Source organism: Triturus cristatus, chromosome 3_2 (genome assembly GCF_964204655.1).
Source record: "Triturus cristatus chromosome 3_2, aTriCri1.1, whole genome shotgun sequence".
Lineage (NCBI taxonomy): Eukaryota > Metazoa > Chordata > Amphibia > Caudata > Salamandridae > Triturus > Triturus cristatus.
The window spans coordinates 906,007,774-906,032,598 of NC_140584.1; the positions used below are offsets into that span (position 1 = coordinate 906,007,774).

Here is a 24,825-nt window from a genome sequence, read left to right on the forward strand (position 1 = left end):
GTCAGAGTGCGAGAGAGCAAATGGCGGCCGCCGCTTCCTGGTTTCGACCGATTCGAATGTTTACTAAGATCTAAGGGCCAATCAGAATCGCGCTCGCGCACGCCACCGTACGCGTACGGTAAGCGCACCGTAAGCGCACCGTACGCTGGCTCAGATATATATATTGATTTAAAGGCTATTTTCTCAGAATCTACTGAACAGATTTACACCAAACCTACAAAAGGCACTTCCTTGACCTGAGGACTACCTCTCCGCCAAATTTCAAGTAATTCTGTTCAGCCGTTCGGGCTGTAGCTGTGTCTAAAGGTCCTATGGAAAAATGCATGGGAAAAACGTGTTTTGGGACCCCCCTTTTATCTCAGCCCCCGCTTGACGAATCCCCCCGAGACTTTCAGGGTAGGAGCGGAGCGTAGCGCCCCACCTATTTTGAAAAATTCGCGAGGATTCGTCAACCGGCGCCAGAGTTATTCAAAATAGAATGTTGCGGATTTCCTATGGAAACGTGGTCCTAACTATAACTACCTACTGGCGACCGCCAGTAGGTAATATATATATATATATATATATATCAAAACAAAGTCCTGAACTCCCAAATGCACACTGGGGAGTTTAGAAAGCAGGTACGGACCTCAATCCATGCACGATGCTGCCGTCCAAAGAAAATACACCAAGCGGTTTAACGTTTCAGTTCCTGACTTTTATTTCATGTAGTCAGACAAGTGTCCGCCTCAGACGCGTTTCGATCGCCTCCGCAATCTTGATCACCTGACGCGCTGATACCGGACCTTCCTTTAAAAAGATAGTGTCACCCAATCAGATCTCTTATAATCAATGAACATAAACAAAATACTGGAGAAATGGAAATGCATCATCATGAGACTATTGTAAATTCATTTCAAAGCAATAGATAACCCAGAAAATGACAATAGATAGTACAGATCACAGTGATAAGCATACACTAGCTATAGAAAGAATATCTGGCAAGTGCCCCAGAATTACTAAAATGCTAATAATTGATCACAACCATGATTGAATGTACTAAAATAAAAGATCTGTGGTTAATTCATTGGTTTTAACATGATTTCACGCTCATGGTCTCTAAATAATAAATTGATATAATGTAAATGAAAAAGACAGTATAATTTATTTGAATCAAATAAAAGAGAAAAATGAAAAGAAAAAAAGGGGTCAAACAAATAACGAAATGTGACAAAGAAAAGGAAGAAAGAATGAGGTAAAACAGAAGACAAAAAAGAGTAATGTCCTTTAAAAATAAAACTGATGTTATAACCGCCAGTGAAGCATGAAACAACTAGGTGTAGAAGTGACTGATTAACAGACTGCAAATAAACATACATATTATATTTATCTTTTGCCTAAAGTTCATAAGTGTGTGTCTCCTATACCTGGGCGTCCTATCATTTCTGCTCAAAATGGGTTACTAAACCCCTTCTGTGCCCATGACGAGATAGTCTCGTCATGGACCCCGCCCGCTAATACAATGCCCGACACAGGAGGGGGAAAGGGCGGGGCACTCAAGAGGTTAAACCTATATCCAAATATGTAGATTTTTTTCTGCATAACTATATGGAGTGCCTTCCTACATACATAGTTTTTAACTAAATTGAATAATGTCCTCTGGAATTCTGACTATTACTTCATTGTTATGGACATCTGTTCCCTTTATACCTCCATCAACCATCAAGATGGATTACGTGCTATTCAACATTTTTTATCTGATAGAAATATCAGAAATATCAGCTATAATGAGCATATAAAGATGCTAGTTAAAATGATTCAGATATGCCTTTGCAACAACTATTTCCTCTTTAACAATGATGTTTTTCAGCAGTTGCGGGGCGTGGCTATGGGGGCTTGCTTCTCCCCCAGCTACGCGTGTTTACACGTGGGCTGGTGGGAGGAGCATGTCCTCAGCCGCGTACTTGCGGGGGCTGATAACCAAGGTACAGACATAGTTCATATGTGGCGTTTCATAGAGGACGTGTTACTAATATGGCATGGATCTAGAGAAACTGCCGAAAAATGTGTGCTGACATTAATACTAATGAGCTTAACTTGGAATTCACTGCTACTATAAGTAAGGAAAGAGTTGAATTCCTAGATGTTGAAATCTATGTTATTGATAATGAAATTCATACTAGATTACATAGAAAATGTACAGCAGGTAATTCGATTCTACATGCTTCTAGCTCCCATCCCCGACATCTCATCAATAGCATCCCCTATGGGGAGTTTTTAAGGATTTACAGAATTTGTAGCAACGAATCTGATCTTAAGAATTGTCTAGATTAATCTTTTCAGAGATTTATAGCTCGTGGCTATAAAAGGGCAGTTTTACAAAGTGCCATGAATAAATTGAGAATTACCACCAAAGAATTTTCTCAGGTCCCCAACACTAGTGTTGCTATTTCAGTTGATGACAGACCATCTTGCAATGAAGATATGGCCATAAGACTGATCACCACTTATAGTTGTCAAGAGAAGAAAGTAAGAATATTTTAAAATCTAATTGGCCTATTCTTAAAACTGACATTACTCTGGCTCCCTTACTTACTGAAATCCCAGCTATTACCTTTAGAAGGGCTCCTTCTATGAGGGATGCCCTAGTTAAGACTAGTCCAGAAATAACTAAATCCACTAATTGGCTTTCCAACCGATCAGGTTTTTTTAAATGTAGTTCTTGCAGGGCCTGCAAATTCGGTGTCAACACAGTTGAATATAGTGATGCCGTCACCCAAAATGTAAACAAGATTGATGTTTTTTTCACATGTAAGACAGATCATGCTGTTTATGTGCTCCAGTGTACTTGCCATCTTCATTACATTGGGAGCACTAAGCTTCAAGGGGCAGATTTATGTTTCCTGGCGCATCCCTGCAAATCAGCAGGGATGCGCCAGGAAAGATGCGTCACGCAAGTTTACCCTTGCGCCACCACAGATGCGCCGCATTTACAATGCAGCGCATCGTGGCGCAAGGATAAACAGATGCGTGACGCATCTGATGGCGTAAGGGCGGCGCATTGCTGGAGTCGTGTCGCAAGCACGACGCAACTCCAGCAATGTTTAGGGGCTGCCCATACCTAACATGCTGCGTCATGCCTTACGCCTGCTTCAACGCAGCAGCGTCGGAAAAGTGACTGAGTGAAATCTTGTAGATTTCACTGCGTCACTTTTCCGAGGCTTTTTCCGATGGAACGCCCACCCTGCATACATTAAACCTGACGCAGGTTTAATGTAGCGCAGGGCTTTACAACGTGACGCATCTCCCTAGATTCCTCACGTTGTAAATAAGGCGCAACATGGCGCATGGTTTACGCCGCCGCTGCATCACAAAAGTGACGCAATGGCGGCGTAAAAGTGGCGGAAGTCTCACATAAATCTGCCCCCAAGTTTTTAATCGAATTTTGAAACACCTTAGAGCTATTGTTAACTCTGATTCGAGTTATCCTGTGGCGCATCATTTTAAACTGGTCCATCAAAATAACCTTAAAGATCTTAGCTATTTTGTTATTGACGCAGTCCCATCCTCTAAAAAAGGAGGAGACAGAGAGAGAAGACTTAGACAGTTGGAAGGCCATTATATTTTACTTCTGGGCACAAAGATTCCAAATGGACTGAATACTGGGGAAGACATTTACAATTTTTTATAATGTCTACTGCATTGTTTTTTTCTCAGTTGATGTTTTCTTATTTAAGAGCCCTTTTATGAATGAACTGCTTTTTGGTTCGCTGTTACTATTCCTTTATGCCTATATTTATTTGATTTTAGATATCTTTTTTCTATTGGTGTGAACTTTTATCCTGGTCCTTTTATGCTTCTTTCTTTATCGTTTTTAGCTGGTTTTACTCTTTGGTTTTACCAGTTTTATTCTCAGTAGAGATGGGGCGTTGGGGATTGGGTGAAGGTTTAGCCAGTGTTAAACAGATTTAAACCATGGCATCAAATTGTTTAATCCATTTGTGTGACAAGATTTATTGTTATAAGCAAATCCTGTGCACACGTGACAATTTTGTTAATGAGATCACAGAAAGAACAACAAAGTTCAATGAACAATGGAAAGATGTTGTTTTAATTCAAAAGATGTTTTTCATCAGTACAAAGGGCGCCCTTTGTTCATTGAACTTTGTTGTTCTTTCTGTGATCTCATTAACAAAATTGTCACGTGTGCACAGGATTTGCTTATAATTGTTCTGGTATGGGCTTTTGCCCACACCTTATACAGGGGTTTTGGGTATTCCCCTGACCTGTTTGCACCGTTAAGCATTGGTTCTTTGTTCTTCTTACTTCATCTGTCCGTTTATCTGCCTGAGCGCCATTTATCCTGTCTCCAAAACCCTCTCTGGTCCATATAAGATTTATTGTTATTTGTTGAACATATGAAACTTCTTTCCAATGCTCTGAAATTTACTCCACAGGATTGTCTGCACAATGTCCTGCTCTTGATATTTCTGCACTAGTTTGATATTTTTGCACTAGTTTGCTTACAGGTGTCCTTCTTTTAATCGATTATGATTTAATATTCGATTTCTTATTGCATTCATGTATTGTATTTATTTACAGTGCCTTGTTCTGTTGGCCGAATATGTTTGACCTCCATTTATTTTCAGGTCTATTTTGCTATCTATTTTATTTTTCACTAACGGCAGTCTATGGGCACTTGCCCATCATATATTTCTTAGTATTACTATATATTTTTCTACTTCTTTTAAAAAAGTGTTAAAATTAGTGTGATATATTTATATATTTATACGCTGACATTTTTTTTAGTAGCTATATATTTTTAACAACATTTTATCTTGCTGTGTAATATAAGATTGCCTTGATTATGATTTTCGATCTTGCAATGTAGGTTTTAGCTATCAGCGTTAGTATTTTCTCCATTTCCACTTTTGAGTGGAGGTGTTTTGGTGGCCAACTGCACTGTATTTAAACTCTTTGGTCTTTGCTCATGTCATGTGATCAAGACCGGGTTTCCCGGTCGAAACGCGTCATGCTGCTGTTTCTTTGAGGAATAAAAGCACCTAATTTTCCTGTCACGGAGTGGTCTGTTCCTGTTTTATGCATTCGCTTGCACATTTCTTGGACTATGGAAATTATATATATATATAAAAATTCCAAGGCCTCTGGAGAAACATGGAGGCGTCAATTGTCCATTTTTTTCCTTTCGGGGTACATTTGTGCAGTTAGTGGAAACAAATGAAGATTTAGGCGTGTGGGGGGTTTGTTCACTAGTGATTAGTCAGGCTGCTGCATGAAAGACAGTTTAAAGAGAGCCGAGTATGGAGTAGAGACAGCAATGATGAGAAAAGGTTAAGAGTGTGCACAGTCATGTGGAGGGTGGGTGCCAGGAGAAAGAGTTATCATGACTGGAAGACTAATCCGATAACTTCCTTTTCTCAATGTCGTGGTCCTTTGAACGAGAGGCTACTTCACATGCCACATTAACACATACTTCACAATGAGATGGTAAGGGACACATTCAGTGTTTCATGGAGGGTATTATGACCATCTGAGATGTGGAAGTTGAGGTTGGAGCTGGTGTGTTGCACTCCTATATGGAGATAGTCTGCTATTAAAGGTACTGGATGGAGTCATCTGGATGGAGTGGCGGTGAGTTAGGTTTTCCCTTTATAAAGGGGTTTGCACAGTGTCATGTAGAATATGATTGCAGAGAGGTCTCTCCGGTCAAGAACGAGGGTGGTGAACATGTGAGAGAGTAAATGTTGAAAATTAGCAGGCAGAACCTGTTGCCCAGGATGTGCATGGAGGTGGTGATAATGTTAGTTGAGACTGAGTGATGCTGCACAGGTTAAGGAGTCTCTCGTGGTCTTGGTATTCTGAGCATCAGAAAGATTGAACTTACCTATGTAGATATCATATGCATTGGAGATGGACGGAGCACCATTGAAGGTTGAAGATGATCTTTGTGAACGGATTGTCGTATCCAAGGAGGCATTATGAAATAGGAGGAGGAAGAGAGGCACGCGGAGACACATTCATATATGAGTGATGTGTGGGATGGCGAGTGTACTGCCAATTTTGTATCCAAAAGGTAAGTGGTGAGTATCCAGAATGAGTTAGCCAAACAGAGGGTAATTTCAGTGTTAGCCAGGTCTCTGTGATGAAGATTTTTTTTTTTTAATATTTATTTTCAAAATTTCCCAAAAACATGGAGACAGTCCATATGAAGGGCAGTTAGGTATACTTTCCAAAGATCAATACAATAATCATAGGATGCAACCACTGTCCCCCAGTGAGACCCTCCCCCCCATATTTGTATATCATTATAAATAACATCAAAGAAGTGAACTAAGTTTTCCAAATAACCGATCCCTCCCCCCTCCCGGGTTGCGATTCGTTGATAGTACGTTAAGGTTGATTTCCTAATGTATCATTAATTCCTACAAGTCAGTTTGAGTGCTAACCTAATTATACAGACCATCCCTCATAGACCCTCAAATGTAGTTCAGATCGCCTCTCCATCTCTTACATATTCACTAGAGGCTCGGGTAAAGGCTCTCTCTATTGAGTTTGCATATGTAAGCAAGCTTTGTGCCATCTCTGCCCATGCTGCTAGCATTTCCTGTGCTTTGTGGTCCCTCCGAGTTCGTCGCATGTGTGCCTCATCTGCCCTGACCCACTCCACCATATCTGTCTCCCAGGCCTCCCTTGTTGGGGCTCGTGGACTGATCCAGTGAATAGCTAATCGTCTTGTCGCTATAAGTAGGCCTAGTATGGCGTATCTTCTACTAGTTTTTTTTTAAGATTCTCAAGGAGAAGGCCCAAAATGCATACCTTTATCGACTGTGGAATTCGCCAGCCTGTGGTGTCCTGTAGCTGGCCAAAAATTGTCTGCCCAGTAGCGACAGACTTCAGGGCAGTGCCATGTCACGTGTAAAATATCTGCTGGTACTGCATGGCATCTTGGGCATTGTGGATGTCTAGTAGGGTATATATCATGTAGGCATTTGAGGGTCAGATAGGTCATGTGTATATAATTGCATTGTATCAATTTAAAACGGGCACTGATCGATGCCCTTTTCACCCCTGTGTGGATTCTAAGCCAGTCTCGCTGGGAGATCGGGTCCTCTACCGGGCTTTGCCAGGCATTCTGTATTGGGAGTGTCCGTGATTGTTTTTCAGATCGGAGTGCTTGATACAGATGAGTTATTAATTTGCAGCCCCCTGCCATCTCCAGGAGGGTAACCAGCATGGGGTTGGGCTCCAGGGCCTCCGGAAAGGTGGCCCATAGTTGTCTTGCCTTTGCTGCAATTTTGGCATATTGCAAAAATTGGCCGCACCGAAATTGAATGTTTCCTGAGCCTCTTGCATAGTAATGAATCAATCTCCGGGATATATGTCAGAGAACATCAGGCAGCCACCCTCCTGCCATTTAACTGTAGACATTGTTCAGGCAATTTGTGCAAATGGTACTATTGACCACACATCCATCTCTGGAGCATAAGGGGCTCTCCTAAATATGCGCCTGACCACTCTTCCCCAGATCTTCCCCACATGCCGTATCGTCTGGGGGAATGCCGCAGGGATCCGGGCTCCCTTCATTAGTAGTCCCCCTTGTTGGTACCCATCATGGGTACCGCTAAATAAATCCCTTTCCCAGTTAGCCAATGAATTGCACATTGTAGTTGTGCTGCAAAGTAGTATAGTTAAAAGTCTGGGACTTCCATGCCTTCTTTCTCAAATTCCCATTTCAGAGTGGCTAAACTCACTCTACATCTCATACCCTGCCATAGGAGTGTTGTTGACAGTTGATTAAGTTCGGAGAATACTTAACGGGGTAGCTCATAGAGGGTGTCCTACATCAGGTACAAGTACCGTTGGAGCACTACCATTTTCAGAAGTGCTATTTTCTCCATTAAGGATAATTGTAGGGAGTTCCAGAATTGTATGGACGGCTTTAATCTAGCAATAACACTTCCCATATTGAGATCACATTATTGCTTTTCATGCCGGGTGATATTAACCCCCAGATATTTAATATTATCTGTCTCCCATTGTAGACCAATATTCGGGAGCTCTTCGGCCAGGCAGGTAGCTAATAAGCCCAATGGGAACAACATAGATTTTTGCAGATTTATCTGGAGCCCCGAGACCTCTTGAAACTCCTGCATTACCCCTAATAGAATAGGGATTGACTCCTCAGGTTTTCTAAGGGAAACCATGGCATCATCAGCATGAGATGATATGCTCTGTGTTGCCCACTTGGAGCCCTCATTCTTGAAAGGCCTGTCTCAGTCTACATGCCAGGGGTTCCATTGCCATAGCAAAGAGCAGCAGTACAGGGGGCAACCCTGTCTCGTCCCCCTCTGTAGATTTATAGGTTCCAATATATAATGCCCCGTATAATAACTTAACACAGTGTATATATTGGGGTCCCAATCTTGCTTTAGTAAACACCTTCCACATATATTCCCAGTTAAGGGAATCAAAGGTGTGTTCGATATCTAAGAAAGCCAGCGCGAAATGTCCCTCCTGGAGGACTGGGGCAATCATAATGTGTGCCAATCGACGTAAATTGTGCTAGGTGTTTCTGTGTGAAATAAATCCTGTCTGATCCTTATGGATCAATTGTGGTAGGTGGGAAAAGAGCCATACCACCAGCACATGGCTAAGGAGTTTGAGATCCGAATTTAGCATCGAAATGGGTCGGTATGAACCCGGTTCAAGGAGGTCCCTACCCGGTTTCGGTATTACAGTTATCAGTGCCTTAGACATGGATTGTGGAAGCTGTTGCTGTTTATATGCTTCATCAAGCACCTGGACCAATCTGTTTAATAAAACGTCAGGTAACGCTGTATAAAATTCAGAAGGTAGTCCATCTCCCCGGAGGTTTTAGCTGTGGTCATCCTCTGTAAGGCACCATGGAGTTCTTGTTTTCTTATTGGGGCCCCCAGTTGTAGGCAGTCCTGCTTGCGACACCCAACAGTGGGAGGCTCTCTAGATAGTCCTGTCTCCTACCCTCCTCAAATGTCCGCTGTGGGTCAATATACACAGTATATAGGTGGTCCTCAAAAGTTAAGTTGATAGCACGCTGATTTCAGAACGTATGGCCTTCATGGTCTCTAACAGCAAGGATTGGTTGCAGGGTCATTTCTGGTTTAAGCAGCCAGGACAGCATTCTACCTGATTTATCCCCCTCCGTGTACCATCGTTGTCTGCTTTTCTTTTTACCAAAAGAGTTCCCCTACTTTGTGTTTTTGTCTGTCCCAAGCCAAATTATTGAAAGAGGCCTCATGTATGTCCTTTTCGATGTCCTCTAGGACTCGTTCTCATTTGAATAAGTCGGTTTCAAGAGCCGGACAGACCCCTACTATAGTTGAAAGACAAACCCCTCGGGCCACTACCTTCATCACATCCCATTTTATTGCCCTAGTGCTAGCTGTTTTCAAGTTTTCAGTAAAGTATCCAGTTAAGGATGAATGTAAGGTGTTTTGGACAGCCGGATCCAGCAACGCCTCCGTGTTCAGAATCCTAGGGGGGTCGCCTATCCAGGGCATAGGAAATCAGCAATGGGGATTGGTCAGACAAATATGGAGCCAGGTATTGAACTTCACCAATTCGATGCACCACCGTCTTTTGTATAAAGAAGTAGTCCAGACGATGGCTGAATTTTAAGAAGATGTGCGGGTGTGTGGGTGACGGAGACACCAGATGTCAGTCAAGACTAGGTTTTGATGTGTTTGTTGTAATGCTGCTGACATCCGGGGTTTAATTTCCACCCCTCAGTTCTTTATCTAACGGGCAATTGAGGTCCCCTGCTATCACAATTTCCATATTGGGATTTATCTGTGCAGATATTATTACTGTTCCCATGAAGTCCCCGTCATCTGTATGTGGAGCGTAAATATTTATAAGGCATGAGCGTCTAGCGTTCCTTCCAGGATAATGTATCTGCCTTTTGTATCTCTGAGTGTCTTAATGGTTTGGATTGGGGTCCGCAGGGCAATCCATATCAGGGCTCCCCTTAGGCAGTTCAAATAGGATGTAGTGAAGATTCTCCCTCACCACCAGCTCTGCAGGGATTTGAGACAGTCTCCCCACATGTAGGTTTCCTGCAAGAAGGCAATTGCTACCCCATATCATTTGAGATAAGTGATTACACGATTGCTTTTCGATGGGTTATTAAGGCCCCTCACATTCCATGTAATAAATTTATAGGACGTTATTTTGTCTTACCCAGGCATTGTGTTAATTTAAACCGCATGTATTGTGAATATTGACTTTGGGTGTTGTCTGTATCAACCTCGTCACTCTATCAGGAAGCACCCATCCCCGTATAAATTTTAATCTGTTTGCATAGGCATTTCCAACTGTTAAATACATTACCTCACCATTTTTAATAATAAGCCCCAAAACATGGAGAAACGTCTCCTTAACACGCCTCCCACCCACGAGTAGGGGCCCCCTAAAATCTTCCTGAGATCCTCAACTTTCAAGAGATAGGTCGATAACCCCGCCCAATTCATTGTGCATGTAATTTATGTAAAACTTAACAAAACTCCTTTTCTACGAAGTTGCGTTTGTCCAACGGGGTCACTAGACTCTGCTCGCCGCGAGTTCACTAAGTGCTCAGCGATTCACAGAGGAGTGAGCCCCAGAGTTTGTATATTTGGACGAAGTTCCACCCTTCGATGTGTTCAATTAGTGGGTGTCAGCCACATCTTGGTTTCAAAATGGAGTAGGATCCCCTACGGCCCTTTCCAGATAAGGCCCAATTTTCATATCAGGACTTTCTTCGCACAACAAGCTCCCCCCTGTCATTAGTACCTTGCATGTAGAATTATATCTTCACAAAATCTCCGGGTGAGGACCATTCAATAGTTGGGTTAAGGGAGTGAAGGGATTATGTGTGTCCAATGGGAGAGTCTCCGCTGTCAATGTTCCATCCTGCGCTACGGTGATCCGCTTGGTAGGCTGCAGCGCAAGAGTTCCTTGCTGGTTGGGGCCGTTATTTTTGGGTCGTTAGTTCGTTGATTGTTTCTGCGTCTTTGCACCCGCCATTCCCCGAAATTCTCTCCTTCGCTCAGGCCTAAGGACTCCATCCAGTCTGCGGCTTCCTGTGGGGAGTCAAAAAAGTGGGCTCTGCTTTCATGTTGGACACGCAGACGGGCCAGAAAAATCAAGCTGTATTTGATGTTATGATCTCTTATCCTTTGTTTAACTGGTAGGAAAGGTTTACGCTGATCTTGTACTTTCTATGTGTAATCTGGGTATATTTGGAATGGTGTTCCTTCAAATAGCAGGGGTCAATCGGACCTCAGATATTGGAGGATGATGTCCCTCTCTTGGTGATTAAACAGCTATTATTGCTCTTGGCAGCGCTCTCAGATGTGGCCCCAGTCCAAGGGTCCTGTGTGCTCTTTCTATAGTAAAAAATTTAGAAACTCTTATATCAGTTATTGCCGTTGGAGTCCATTCTTCCAGGAATAGTTTGGTGGAAGGATCCTCAGGCCGTTCCGGAAAACCCAGGAATAGTTGATTATTCCAGCTTGAGCGGCCTTCCGCATTCCCCTGGCGTTCTTCCATTTGGGCTGCACTCCTCTTTAATTCTGCCACTGTCTTTTGTAATTTTTTCACGGATGTGCGTAGTGTCGCCACCTCCCACTCTGTGTCCATGACCCTTTCTGCCACTTACCTAAGATCTAGTCGTAGGTGGTTAATGTCCATGCCATTGAGTCAATTTTGGACTCTAGACTAATGCTTGTTCCTTTTTATGGCTTGCAGAATGTCAGCTGTGCCTTGGGAGTGGTCACCCCACTCCTGGTGTTGGAGGGGGGGTCTTGGCCCGTCTCTTGGGCTCTTCCCCCGGGTTTTGTGTATTGGAGTATTTTGTTTGCTTGTGCCCCTCGCACTGGCTTATTTCCCATTTTGGCAATTCTTCACCCCAGCAGCTATGGGCCAGGAACCTCCCTCACTCTGATGAACTGTCACTGAGGTGAGAGGCCCCCTCAGTAACTGTTTGTAAATCTTGTATCTATAATCAAGGATCTGCGGGGTCCCACGTATTGTAAAGAAAACAATCTCTTTTTTCTTCTCTTCTTCTTCTCTTCTTCTTCTCTTCTTCTTCCTTTCTCTTCCTCTTTTTGTGGGTTTCTGTGTAGAATAGTGATGGGTTCCAGGTTATGGATCACTCCTTGGGAGCTTCCCCCTCAGTTTCAATTGAGGGAGCTTCAGGCCTGCTCTCCCACTGAACTGTACTCTGGGGAGGTGGTTCTACTTCCAAAATGTCTGTTAAGGGCCTCCTCACATGACGTCAAGCCTCTCGTGTAGCAGCCTTCCCCTGTGGCGGGACTGGAGCCTCGCGGTCTCCCTTGTTCACACAGCCAACGTTTACAGAGTCAGGCTCTACCGCTCCATCACTTGACAGCCGCTCCCGACAAACAGGACCAGCTATTGCACTTATGGGGCAGGCAAGGCCTCAGGGCCGGTGTGCCGCTCACTGTTCTGGACAGCATCCCCGAGCCACTCCCCAAGAGGTAAGTCCCCTCTGTGATGAAGGATGTCTCATGTTTGCAGTAGGCGAAGAGATCTACAATTTCTGCATTTTGGTTTAGGTAATATTACTACCCAGAGCAGACATTTGAGTAAAATGGTGTTTTTCAGAAGTGATAGGGGAGCAGAAATACTAGCAAAATGCACTCATATGCACAAGGTGTTGGAGGGCAGTTTAGTTGTGATATTCACTAAATGCATCTTTTGTTTAATGAATAGGTATATGTACATGTTTTACTCAAGACTACTGTAGAGTGCATGTTAAAAAGTTACAAATGATACTATCTTAACCCTCTATAAGATGAACAAAGTCCAATCTGTTTTAGGTCTGGCTACAGGTAGCCTTAGCTGTCTGGTGAACTATTGTCTCTATGCTAAAAAAATTAATTGAAGGCGCTTCTTCAGAGAATTTTTCACTCCCATTGAAATGCATGAGATTAAATTATTTCAGAACCAATAGCAGTTTTCAGGAACTACTTGGTGGTCGCTGATGTCTCCTGGAAAAGAAAGACCACCCCCCCAGCAAAACCAACACATTATGTGAGTTAAAGGGCCAGATGTATGAAAATCTGGTTGGTAAACACTTGACGCAAATTGAGACCAGTATTTTTGCAACCAGTATAAAGTTTTAAGAAGTGATCTGTGTACTAATAGGTCAGTTATTAAAAATCTGAATCATAGTGGGTCACAATTCAAACTACCTCATTAATAGTCATGACGTAGGTCACAAATTGTGAATTATTGTGACTGGAGGCCATCACAGTGATGGTGGCCCGTTGGGGCCAGCAGACCACCATGCCTGTGACTGCCTTTCAATAAAGTAAACTTTTTACTATGACTAAATAGGTCAGTTTTTAAAAATCTGAATCATAGTAGGTTGCAATCCAATCTATCTCATGAATCTTAATGAAGTAGCTCACAAATTGTGACTCACTGCGATAGGAGGCCATCAAATGGATAGCGGCTAGATGGGGCCAGCAGGCCAACATGTCTGTGATTGCCTTCCAATATAGTTAACTTTTCTTTCCTTAACACAAATGAGACTGAATTAAAAAAGATAAGTTTACTTCTTGTTCGTTTGTTTAGGAGCTGAAAGTGGTCCTGTGGCCCACTGCCTACTCTTCAAAAAATGTTTTACATTCACCCCTTCCCTTTTGGGAATTCAGTAGCACCTTCTTTAAGATGTAGGTAAAATATCAATATTTGTGATCACAAAACATTGATACATTAGATAGCTATTCAGTATTTGGAAGGGATAACTACAGCATGCCCCTTCCAGATACCGAATTGGTATCCAATCACAATCCCTCTATAGGAGTTGGAAAAAAAAATTCAGACTTCAAGAAAGGGATTATTGCTTAATCAAAAGCACTTTCAATTATCCCAAATGCTAAATTAGAGCATGTGCAAGCGTTAAAATGCTTAGTACATCTGACCCAAAATTTCTACTTGAAGTTTGTTCAAGGTAAGCCATTAATTGCACGCTACTTAAGATCAGGGGGGCAGATTTACAAGCCCCCTGCACCACCACTACATCACTTTTCGTGACGTACTGGTGGCGCAGCGGGCTTCTCCATATTTACAAGGAGAGGAAAAGCCACCCTGCGTGACTTTTCCTCTCCTCGTAAATATGGCCCCTTCACACGCAGCACTGTGCGTGGAAGGGGCGTTCCATGGGTGTTGCTGTGGGTGTTCCCACGCAACACTCATGGAACAAGACACATCTCCAGATTTACGAGAAATTGTAAATCTGGAGATGCGTGTGAATGCTAAGCCACCCTAGAGGTGGCGTAGCGAGGCGCAACGAGGAGAAATGTTTTCATTTCTCCTCGTTTTTTCTTCTTACAATGCATGCTGCATTCTACAGCACGCATTGAAAGAGGAAAAAGCCTCTTGTGATTGTTTTTGTGCAGGAAGGTGTTGCTTCCTGCTCAAAATCAATCTCCCCACGACGCAGGCATCCATTGGTCTGCTATTGTGTCATTAACATTTTTCTTCTGGCAACTCAACATACAATATGGGGTAGTTGTTCAGCCCCCTTCAGCCACTGGTTAACATCACTATGAGTGATGGTATTCTGTGCTTTCACACGGAGCACATCCACACACAAAGTAGTTCCCTTGAGTGCAATGACTACTACGTCCATGTGTGCTTTTTTGAGACCAAAAAATTATTTTGCTTTTAGCCATTTATTTTTTTAATTTTTGATTTACGAGAGCCTTGCTGCTTCCAAAACAGAGTTTGCACTGAAATAGCCAAAAGGCTGCTGGCCAATGCCAGACCTATTGTCTTTGCAAATGCTACTTTAAAAATGTCATAACACAACAGTTTACTTTCCATGGGAAGGTTCTAATGTAAGTACAGTGATTGACTTTTGCAATGAACTCTCATATTACTTATGTTGTGTCCACAATTATGAACAAAATATTTTGAAGATATAGGAGAATTTTGAACTCTCTGATGTTGATGATTTGTATTTCAATCCATAGACGTTCTTGTCTTCTTTTCAAACAGTATCCAAAATGGAATTCGTTCGTTAATGTTAATTTTCTTGCAGAGCTTTGGCTGTTCCACCCCAGGCACAGAATCTTACAGATACATATTTGGGGGCTGTGAAAGGCAGATTGATTATGTGCTTGTTAATACGTAAACACGTCTCCAACGCTGCGTGGTGGAAAATACCAGCAGCCATCTTAGAAAGGAGGATGTTTCTAGAATAAGTTGAACATGCACTGTCAAATATATCAATTGTTATGTTAATGCACGCAATGCTTTAGTGCTGTATTATAAATATATGTAGTTTCACCACTTTTTATTGATTTTGAAATAAAGAAGAATTACAAAGTGGCGATGAGAACATGGCCATCAACAAGCTTTATCAAAGAGATGGAGCACTGTTAAAATGTAGAGACTTTATGTACAGCAAAGAAATAGAGGATGCATGTGCTAACTTACAGTATGTTATATGCTAACTCTTTGTATGAAAATAAGCGAATTGTTATAACAGAAATACGGTACTGTATAAAGGAATAATGTATTATATGTGACAAAAAAAAAAAAGCTTTATCAAAGTTATATTTGCACGCAACATCACTTAAAATCCAGTCCTATTCGATTTGCTAGTGCATGTTACACCACGTTTTGGACTATTACATAGAATATATTTACACTCAAGCATGTGTTGGAATGGTTTTGCTGCCTGCTTGTTACTAAAAGTGGAGGCCACCACACACCATAATCTACTCCTAGCACTGCTCTGTGGGCTACCATTATATAATGTGTTGGCTTTCAGTCTGCTACTTTCCAGTAGTGGACACGTCTTTCCACAAGAACACAAATGTGCTATACATTCAGTCAGGCGCTCTTATATCTGCCACTGCAGGACTCCATAGGGTTAGCTTAGGAGACTCATCTGTAACTGTTTAGTTAGACACTAAGGAGCTCTCTAAGCAACATATGTAAAGACCATTTAAGTTTGGTACCAATATGAAATCTGGTTATTCCCACAATAACATGCTTTGGGCCATTGCTTCTGTTCATTTGAAAGCTGTGTTGCTCTGAGACTGCACTGGAGGCATAGAGACAGAATAGAGGATACCCAATCCAAGGTCACCATATCCTTAACACCCTCAACATTTATATGAAAAAAGAGACATAACGAGGCTGTCCTGTTTTCAGTGTTTATTTTATGTGGATTTCAGAGGTATTTTCTCAGTGTCTTCTAAACATTGTTTAAATCAGTGCTTATCAGTGTTTATTCAGCTGCTTGCCTCTAAATTAGTCAAAACCAGTGTTTTACCGGTGTTTACAAAACATGTTTTTTTACAGTGCTTGTTATAAAGCACATATTTAATTTAAAGGAGAAGTAATGCAGGGTATATAGTGTCTTCCCATTGGCAGAGAGTCCACAGTATTTAAGTTAGACTATTTTGAGCATAGAAAGTCTGTGTATTGCACTCTCTCTTATACTATGCCATTAATTTCTCTCACGTTATTACTTCTCAAAGTCACTCTGTCGGGTCTCTGTCTATTTTATAGGGCTATTAATGGATTAAAAAAGTAAGAGTACTATTTGAAAATGTTTAATGAAAAAATTCCTGGACACAATTGGGGGTCATTTACATACTCCTTACTGAATATGATGCCATTCTAGGAGTGGTCAACCCTGCCAAGAGCTTAGTATCTTGTGAAACCTTTGACGTTTTGAATTACACCAGATTAATTTGTGGCCCTGCATTCTAAGGCACCTGACCTTTGATGCATTAGGCATGCTTGCCACTGCTTTTCTGTACTGACTATATTAAGGCGGCGCTGCTGCTGTGTGGCATTCCTAGCTGCTAGGATTGAGGCAGTGCTGCTGCTGTTTGGGCATTCGTAGCTGCCAAGTTTCCCCAACTCAAATGTCTCACTTATGTCACTCCTGACCTGTTAACAGACATCACATTGTATTCTGGGACTTAAAATGTTGCTATGAACATTGAAACTATGTTCTCAAAAACCCCAGTAGTAAAGAGCAGTTTTGTAAAAAGCCAGGATTAGCAGAAGGTATCAGACGCAACAAATGCAGCTAAAAATACTTGTTATATGTGGAAACTCTTGTGTTACGTTTATACCACTATCCTATCTGCAACAGCCCCTTTTCACAGTTACCTGTAAAATAATTAGATCAGGCATAAAACATGCTTCCAAACCCTTCACCGTTAATCAAAGCACACACATACCCGGAGTAAAAAAGGAAGAATAAACAGTACTTTTGTGACATTTCTGAACAACAAAATTCTTAGAGTCTTTCATGCTGATAAGCTACGTTGTGTTGACCCTTTAGGAAGAAATACAAAATAACAGACTCTTTCCCACTTTCCTTTCTTTGTATGGTATTTTACTCTGTTATTGCGCAGATGTTTATCAGTATTTATATGTTTAGACTGATGAGGGCTGTTTCCTCTTTGGTGCGATTATAGGAATTATTATAGGTTTAAACCGAAAACAGGGCAGCCTAGATATGACATATTACAGAATCATATGCAAGATATCCAACATGAGCCACTGCTTTGTGACATACGGCATATTCTCACACCAAGCTCTTTGCCATAACCAGTAATGAAGCTGAGTTATCTATAACCAGTCCATCAATAATGGAAAACAGCTAGGGCCTAAAAAATCAAATACTAAGCATGTGCCAATTGAACACATAATATCTGGAGAGAAATGAGAAACACTATTAGCCCGAACATGGCAAGTACCAGAACCACTTGAAGGGGCCAGGACGGCAGCTTAAAGTCTGGCGGGCCAGGTGCATGCAGGAAAAGAAACACATGACCTGCCAAAACCAAATCTTTAAGTAACCTGATGCACTCTACTGCCAGCATATCCAGATAACACACTTGTTTAAATACGGAGTTGGTAATAGGAGAAACAGGTGATTACCCTCACAGTTTAAATTCTTTTATCTGGCTCATGCTGAGATTTCAGAACACTTTGTGGATAACTTACCCAATGTTTCTTCAGATTGATTTTCACATTTTACTTGATGCATTTAATGTCTATCATCGTTTCCATGTCTGACATTTGAAGAGGCACATGAGACATTCAGGGTAACAAGGCGCCAGTTCCTTCAATATGCTAAAATAACGCATATGGGGCCATATGTAGGTAAATTACATTTACCGATTCTTAAATACCGAATTTTACCGATTCGGTATTTATGAATCGGTAAATGTAATGTAGGTAAAAAAATACCGATTCGGTAAGTGTCGGTATTTTAGAATCGGTATTTACCGATTCGGTAATGGTAACTTGTTTCCCATTGATTCCTATGGGCCAGGAGGCCCATAGGAATCAATGGGAAGCCAGTTACCATTACCGAATCGGTAAATACCGATTCGGTAATGGGGGGAGGCATCATCATGGGTGGCAGGGTGTCACATTGACACCCTGTTGCACCCCTGATTCGTCCATGTGTGCACATGTGGCGCACATACATGCCCTAGGGGCATGTATGTCTGCCACATTGCACACTTCACAGTGCACAAAAATGCATTTTTACACCTATTCGTCATTTACCACCAACTTTTAGTTGGTGGTAAATAACGAATCCCCACTCCCACGACACACTCCCCCTACATCTCATTTCTGTATTCAGTAAATTACCGAATACAGAAATGATCCCCCTACATAGCAAAAGCCTAAATACCGGTCGGTAACGGTATATTTACCGAAAATCGGCCGTTACCGACCGGTATTGGGCTACCTACATATGGCCCATGGTGAGGGAAATATGGACGGAATTCCCGAATGCCCCGAGAGAGAATGTCACCTTACAGCTTCTGCTGACCGTGGGGAATACGAGACATGGAGACCTTCCTATACAGAATGCTGAGAGAGGACAGAGGAGTGAGGGAAATACCTGCCAGAAAGGCATGGAAGGAAGATTTAGGAGGCCCTTTAAAGACACTGAATGGAGATTAACATGTGAATTAGTCCAGATGGTGTCATGTAATGCACGCTTCAGGCTAACGCACTTTAAGTATTTGCATCGAATGTACATGACACTGATCAAGCTCAGCAGAATATATGTGGGAAGCAGGGCAGTTTGTCCCAGATTTGGCGTGGATGGCGCCTCGTTTTTTCACAAGGCATGGGAGTGCCAGGCAATCCTACAGTACTGGCAGTAAGTGGAGGAGCGAATGAGGGGGATGACTGGGCTAATTCGGGAGGCAGTCCCAAGGCTCTGCCTGTTGGGCATAGTTAGGAAACCCAGAGAGGGCAAGATATGGTGCAAATTCCTGCAGTTGCAGTTGGTGTTGGTGTTGGAAAAAAGGAGGGTGGCTATAGGATGGATGAGTTCAAGGATGCCCTCTATAGACCTATGGCACGAGGATGCGTTAGAATGGGCAGAAGCGGCGGAAATGTATATGAAAAAGACCCGTAGGGATGATAAACTGGAGGAGGATATAATTGAGTGGGCAGCATTTATGGGCAGCATGTCTAGGGACAGGGGAGAGAGTGATGCAGAAACGGAGGGGGAGGAGGGTACACGACATGGAGATATCCAGGAGACACAGCCAAGTCAGGGCTAGCATGGGTAAGGTATAGCAGAGGCAATTCTCATGCATCAGACGCAGGATCATAGGAGGGTGGGAAGTACAGGGAATGAGCCGGATGTGGGGTTCTGTCCAAAGAATGTGTTGCTCCAGAGGACATCGGAAGAAAGCCAGTGGGAGGGGGTAGACCGCACTGTACTTTAGGGGACGATGAACTTAAGTCTGGGTGGGGGGACTGTTACCATATAGTTCTTCGTTTGATGGTATTATGTAACGTATATGTGTATAAATGTGATGCACGGAGGGAAACAAACTTGACCAATGTTATTCAACAATATGACAAATCTGTGTGAAATTAAGTTCAATAAAAATATATTTTTTAAATTAATTCAAAAGCAAAACAAATATCCTACCAAAAAGATGCCCAACTGACAGTGAAAAGTGCAAAAAAGGCAAAATAAATACAATCAACAGAGCGGGAGGCAAGGCGAAGGAGGCAGCACTAACACACCTTGTGGCATTAAGAGATGATGGGAAGGAGGAATGCTATATTTACCTGTACGCAGCTATGGTGCTGAAGCTGAACACAGGCAAACTAACAGACCAGGAAACCAAGAAAATAATAGTCCCCCCAAATAACACATAAAGAACCATAGTGGAATGAGACAGTACTTAGTCCCTGCTGCATGGGATGGACAGAAGGGAAAAAGAAGGTACAAAGAGGTCGGGCTGACCACTAGCAAGCAAAGATTTTTAAAGGGGAATGAAACAAACAAATCAAACGCAGGGGAGTGGCTTTAAGCCCACAAGAGCAATTACAACAGGTCTTGAATGCTCAACCTAAAAAGGGAACCAAAAGCAAGTGCATCCACGGCATTTGTCACTAAGAGGCAGGTGCCACTAAAGTTAGAAGTCATAATTACCCTGCATGGATGACTCACACAGAGGGGACAGGGCAAGTACAGAAACAGCTACTTCAGTGTGTGAGTAAGCTGTGTTCTTATGCTCATCCAGCCCACACCTGCCTTTTCCACATGAGTTTACTACAGAGGGAATATGTAGCTAGCCAGTCGACCTACTATGCCAATGTGCAAGGAATGTTGTTTACTACAGGAGAGAATGTTTGGTGATTCGCATTATACAGCACTTTAAAAAAACACTGGAATGCAAGAAGGGCGCATGCATTAGCTTTCCATCCTGCAGTATAGAGCAATCTTCCAGACAAACCGCAAAGACCTGACATGTTTGTATTTTATTACTCTCACCGGCCTCTAAACACACCCCGGGGTACTTCACTTGTAATTATGGTCTTTTTAGGCAGATTAGAGAAACCTTCTCCTGCATACATAGTTAACTAGGGAACCTGATGAATTAGTACCAACACATATGCAGTGCACTCTAAAGGCTCAGCACCCCCTAGACACACATTAAATTAAAAATTCAGCCAGCTTATGCTTGAATGGTTTGGTCTTTTTTTCCACAGTTTCTGCACGCCTCATTCGCTGATAAAGCTGCACCCTTTGAAAACATTATGGTGACAGCCTCCAATCAAAAAGCATTTACAACAAAGTATTTCTTTCCCGCAACCAAAGCAACTCTATCCAAAGATACGATAAAGCTGGAATGCTAGGAGTAAGCTTTCCTTTTATATATCTTATTACAATGCAGAGTTGCACAGACTGGAGACAGGCCCTCACCTGGACACCTCTGGGTCCTGTCTGAAGAGCAGCAGGATCTGTTCTGTGTTGATCAGGAGAGCCCAACACGGGAAGCAAAACAGCAGAAGAATGATGATCCCTCGTTGGAGAATAATGCCGACCTGTTTGAGATTCTTCCCTCCAAAGGTCTGAAAGCGAGAACATCATACATTAGAACAAAGAAACCAGACTTCCTGGCTTCCCCATCTCAGCTTGTTGCTGCAATATAGCACTTCACAGGCTATCCTGCTGCCAAACTCAAAGCCTCAAATGGCCCTGTTCTGCTGCACTTTAAGAAAGAAAGGGCTACTTGAGATCCTGGCCTCTGCAAAATGAACGCTTTACACCAACAAAATAGTCACCCACTCGACACATACGGTAATCATTTTGAGCACATAAAGCGAGCACACTAGACCCTCATTAGAAGAGTTTCTTTAACCCTTGTTCCTCCATCTATCCAGCCAAACTTTTGCCCTTCCATCTACTCATACATCCATCCACTCACCCATACATAGTTTTATCAATGTATCCTTTTACCTCTCATATATAGATCATCCTTTCACTCACGTATCTATTAATATTTATTCATCTATTCATTCACCCTTTCATACTTCTCCATCTTTCAACCCTTCCTTCCTGTCAACCTTCCTTCCTAATCCCGTTCTTTTGTCCCCTTTCCATCGCCCCTAAATTTGTCTCTCATCCTTATTCTTTCTTTCTTACCATTCCTTCTCATGCTCACTGTTTTATTTGTACTTTTCTCTGTGTTTTTCCCCATATTCATTAATTCTCTTTCTCCGTTCCTTCCACTATACATGGCTGCCTACGGCCCAGACCCCTTTGTCATTGTATTCCATATCAGTGTTTATTCAAAGTAGTTTATAAAAAACAATTTCAAAACACATAGTGGTGCAGTAAATATTGGTGCAAAATAAACATGCTCTGTGCTTTCTTTAGAGGTGATACACAAGTGAAAAATTGTGACCAACAAGTTTATCAACAAACACATGAACAGAACGGCCTGTTACAGCAAGTTCTCAGCAATCATATAGGGTCCGTGTTTTTAAAGTCAATGGCGTTTCGGTCCCAATAAAAATAACAGGATCATCATCAGTATTCAGGGGGATCCAAATAAAAATGACAGGATCATCATCAGGACTCAGGGGGATACAACGAGTCAGAGAGAGAGATTATGAAAAGGAATTTGGTTGCTAAAGGAGGGGTTGCCTGTTGACAAGCCTTTCGAAACAGGGTGGGTAGGAATGGTCTGAGCTGCAATTATGCTGGATGCCCAAAGGGAGCTCCAATCAGCCTGCATATTGAGGCACGTGTTTGGTCTGGGTCTCAAGGTGGATTGCCAGATTCCTTCACTGGCCTTGAATCAGCACAAAAATAAATATAGGCTGTCAACGCTGACTGGCAGCATGGAGTCCTTTCGGGACAATGAATTCTCCAAGGTGGAGGGTGGGACCTCCAAGGAGGGAGGGTGTAACGGGCCGTGCTGTTCATGTGCGGGTTGATACACTTGTTGATCACGATTCATCCCTTGAGTGTATCACCTCTAAAGAGAGCACCAAGTATGCTTATTTTGCAGCAATATTCACTGCACTACTATGTGTCTTAGTTTTTCCTAAACTTCTTTGAATACATTTTATTTGCCATTTGGTTCTTTGCATCTAAAGTATTGTTACTAGGGACCAGTGTGTTTTTTGTTATAGTTATTACCTCAGGTCCCCAGTGATCCTTGGGTCTCCCTTGTTGAGATAATATTAAGCGGTAGCAGTAAGCACAATTTAGATCACAGACTGCAGCTGTGCTGTACAGTATAACATTAAGCTAAGTATTTCTACTAATGCCCAGAAATTAGAATAGAGGTCATGGAAAGTGATTTACAGTAGTGAAGCACATATATCCAGTGCTGTACACTGAATTATAGCGCACAGTTTGTGCACTCCACACTGTGTTATACAGCACAACACGGTGTGTGTACTGAGCACTGTACATCATGTCAGAACATGCAACAGTCATCCAAAAATTAAAGCTTTTCAGATCTTACTTAAACCATAAAAGCGCCTAGTAATAAACTGCCAAAGAATTTCCTTCAGGTTTTTGAAGTAACAGTTGCTATACAATTATATTAGTGCTCCAGCAACTTTAATTACACTTATAGTGGCTGTTTGGAATTCCCTTGACAATTCACCTCAACTGTACTTATGTTTTCTGATATAGAGCTTAAAAACTAGAGAAAGCAGGATAGGAAAACTGGAGATACGAGACAAAGAACTTCAATAGCCTTTGTGGTCCTCAGCACACTAAAAGCAGGTGGTAAAAATCAGCAACACATAATTTAACTGCTCATCCATCTTGGATAGCGTTTTTCATAGGAAGTCTTTGGGTACAGAAACAAGAGCTGCAATTCCTTAAGGCATTACCAGGGCTCACTCTTGTGTTAGATACAAATACATTAAAAATCTTTAATGAAGCTGCAGTGGAAGTAGTATTAATAGGTGTCCCCCTCAAGTCAAATTCAAAAGCATTAATATTCTTTAATGAGGGTGCAGGTCTACAAGTCGTTACTAGAGGTTCCTCTTAAGTCACAAGCAAAAGTATTGAAGTTCTTAAATTAAGCTGCAGTGCCCCTAGTCATTATTAGTTGTCCTTCTCAAGTCAAATGCAAAAGAATTGATATTTTTTAATGAAGGTGCAGTTCTACAATTCGTTACTAGAGGTCTCTCCGAAGTCACATGAAAAAACATTGAAATTATTAAATGAAACTGCAGTTCCACTTGTCGTTACTAGGTGCCGCTTTCAAGTCAAATGCAAAAGCATTGATATTGTTTCAGGAAGGTGCAGTCCTGCAAGTCATTGATAGAGGTCCCTCTCGAGTCAGATGCAAAGGCACTGAAATTCTTACATGAAGCTGCAATTCCACTAGTTGTTACTAAGTGTCTCTCCCAAGTAAAATACAAACTCATTGATATTCTTTTATGAAGCTGCTGTTCCGCAGGTGTACCTCTCAAATCAAATGCAAAAGCATTGAAATTTTTTCGTGAAGCTGCAGTATACGTAGTCATTACTAGAGGTCCTTCGCGATTCACATGCTGGTGCTTGAAATGACCTGCACCAAGCTGAGGGAGTATGACTTTAATATGTAAATTTGCTGACACACTTTTGCTATTTTAATCATTTGTGCTTATTTTCATAGGTGTAATTATTTGTCAAAACTGGAAAACATTTATACACTGGTACGAACAAGCATGTTTAGACAATTTTTGCAATTTTTAGATGAATTTAAGCATATGAGAAGTGCTTTCCCAGTTGAATGGTGTTGGGATTCTATGTATATATTTGTATTCCATCCACTCTACACTGTGGGAATTCAACCCATCATTTACTATAGGTCTCCCTCAAGTCAGATGCAAGTGGTTTAAATGTCAATCATAACCCTGCGGGGGGTGTGGCTTAAACTTATAAATCTCCAGGTATGCTCTAGCTATTCTAATGAATTGAACTCATTTTCGGTAAGAAATTCTGAGTGTAGAACAAGTCCT

General features: G+C 42.0%; 1 protein-coding gene across 2 annotated transcripts in view; it reads right to left on the minus strand.

Moving 5' to 3' along the window:
* Positions 1-24,825, minus strand: part of LOC146858427 (multidrug and toxin extrusion protein 1-like) — a 742,800-nt gene that overhangs the window by 308,591 nt on the left and 409,384 nt on the right. For both annotated transcript variants that reach the window (XM_085649349.1, XM_085649350.1), the window contains one exon: positions 21,275-21,423. In XM_085649349.1, the coding sequence (XP_085505475.1) occupies positions 21,275-21,423 (149 nt within the window). The remainder of the gene's footprint in view (positions 1-21,274; positions 21,424-24,825) is intronic.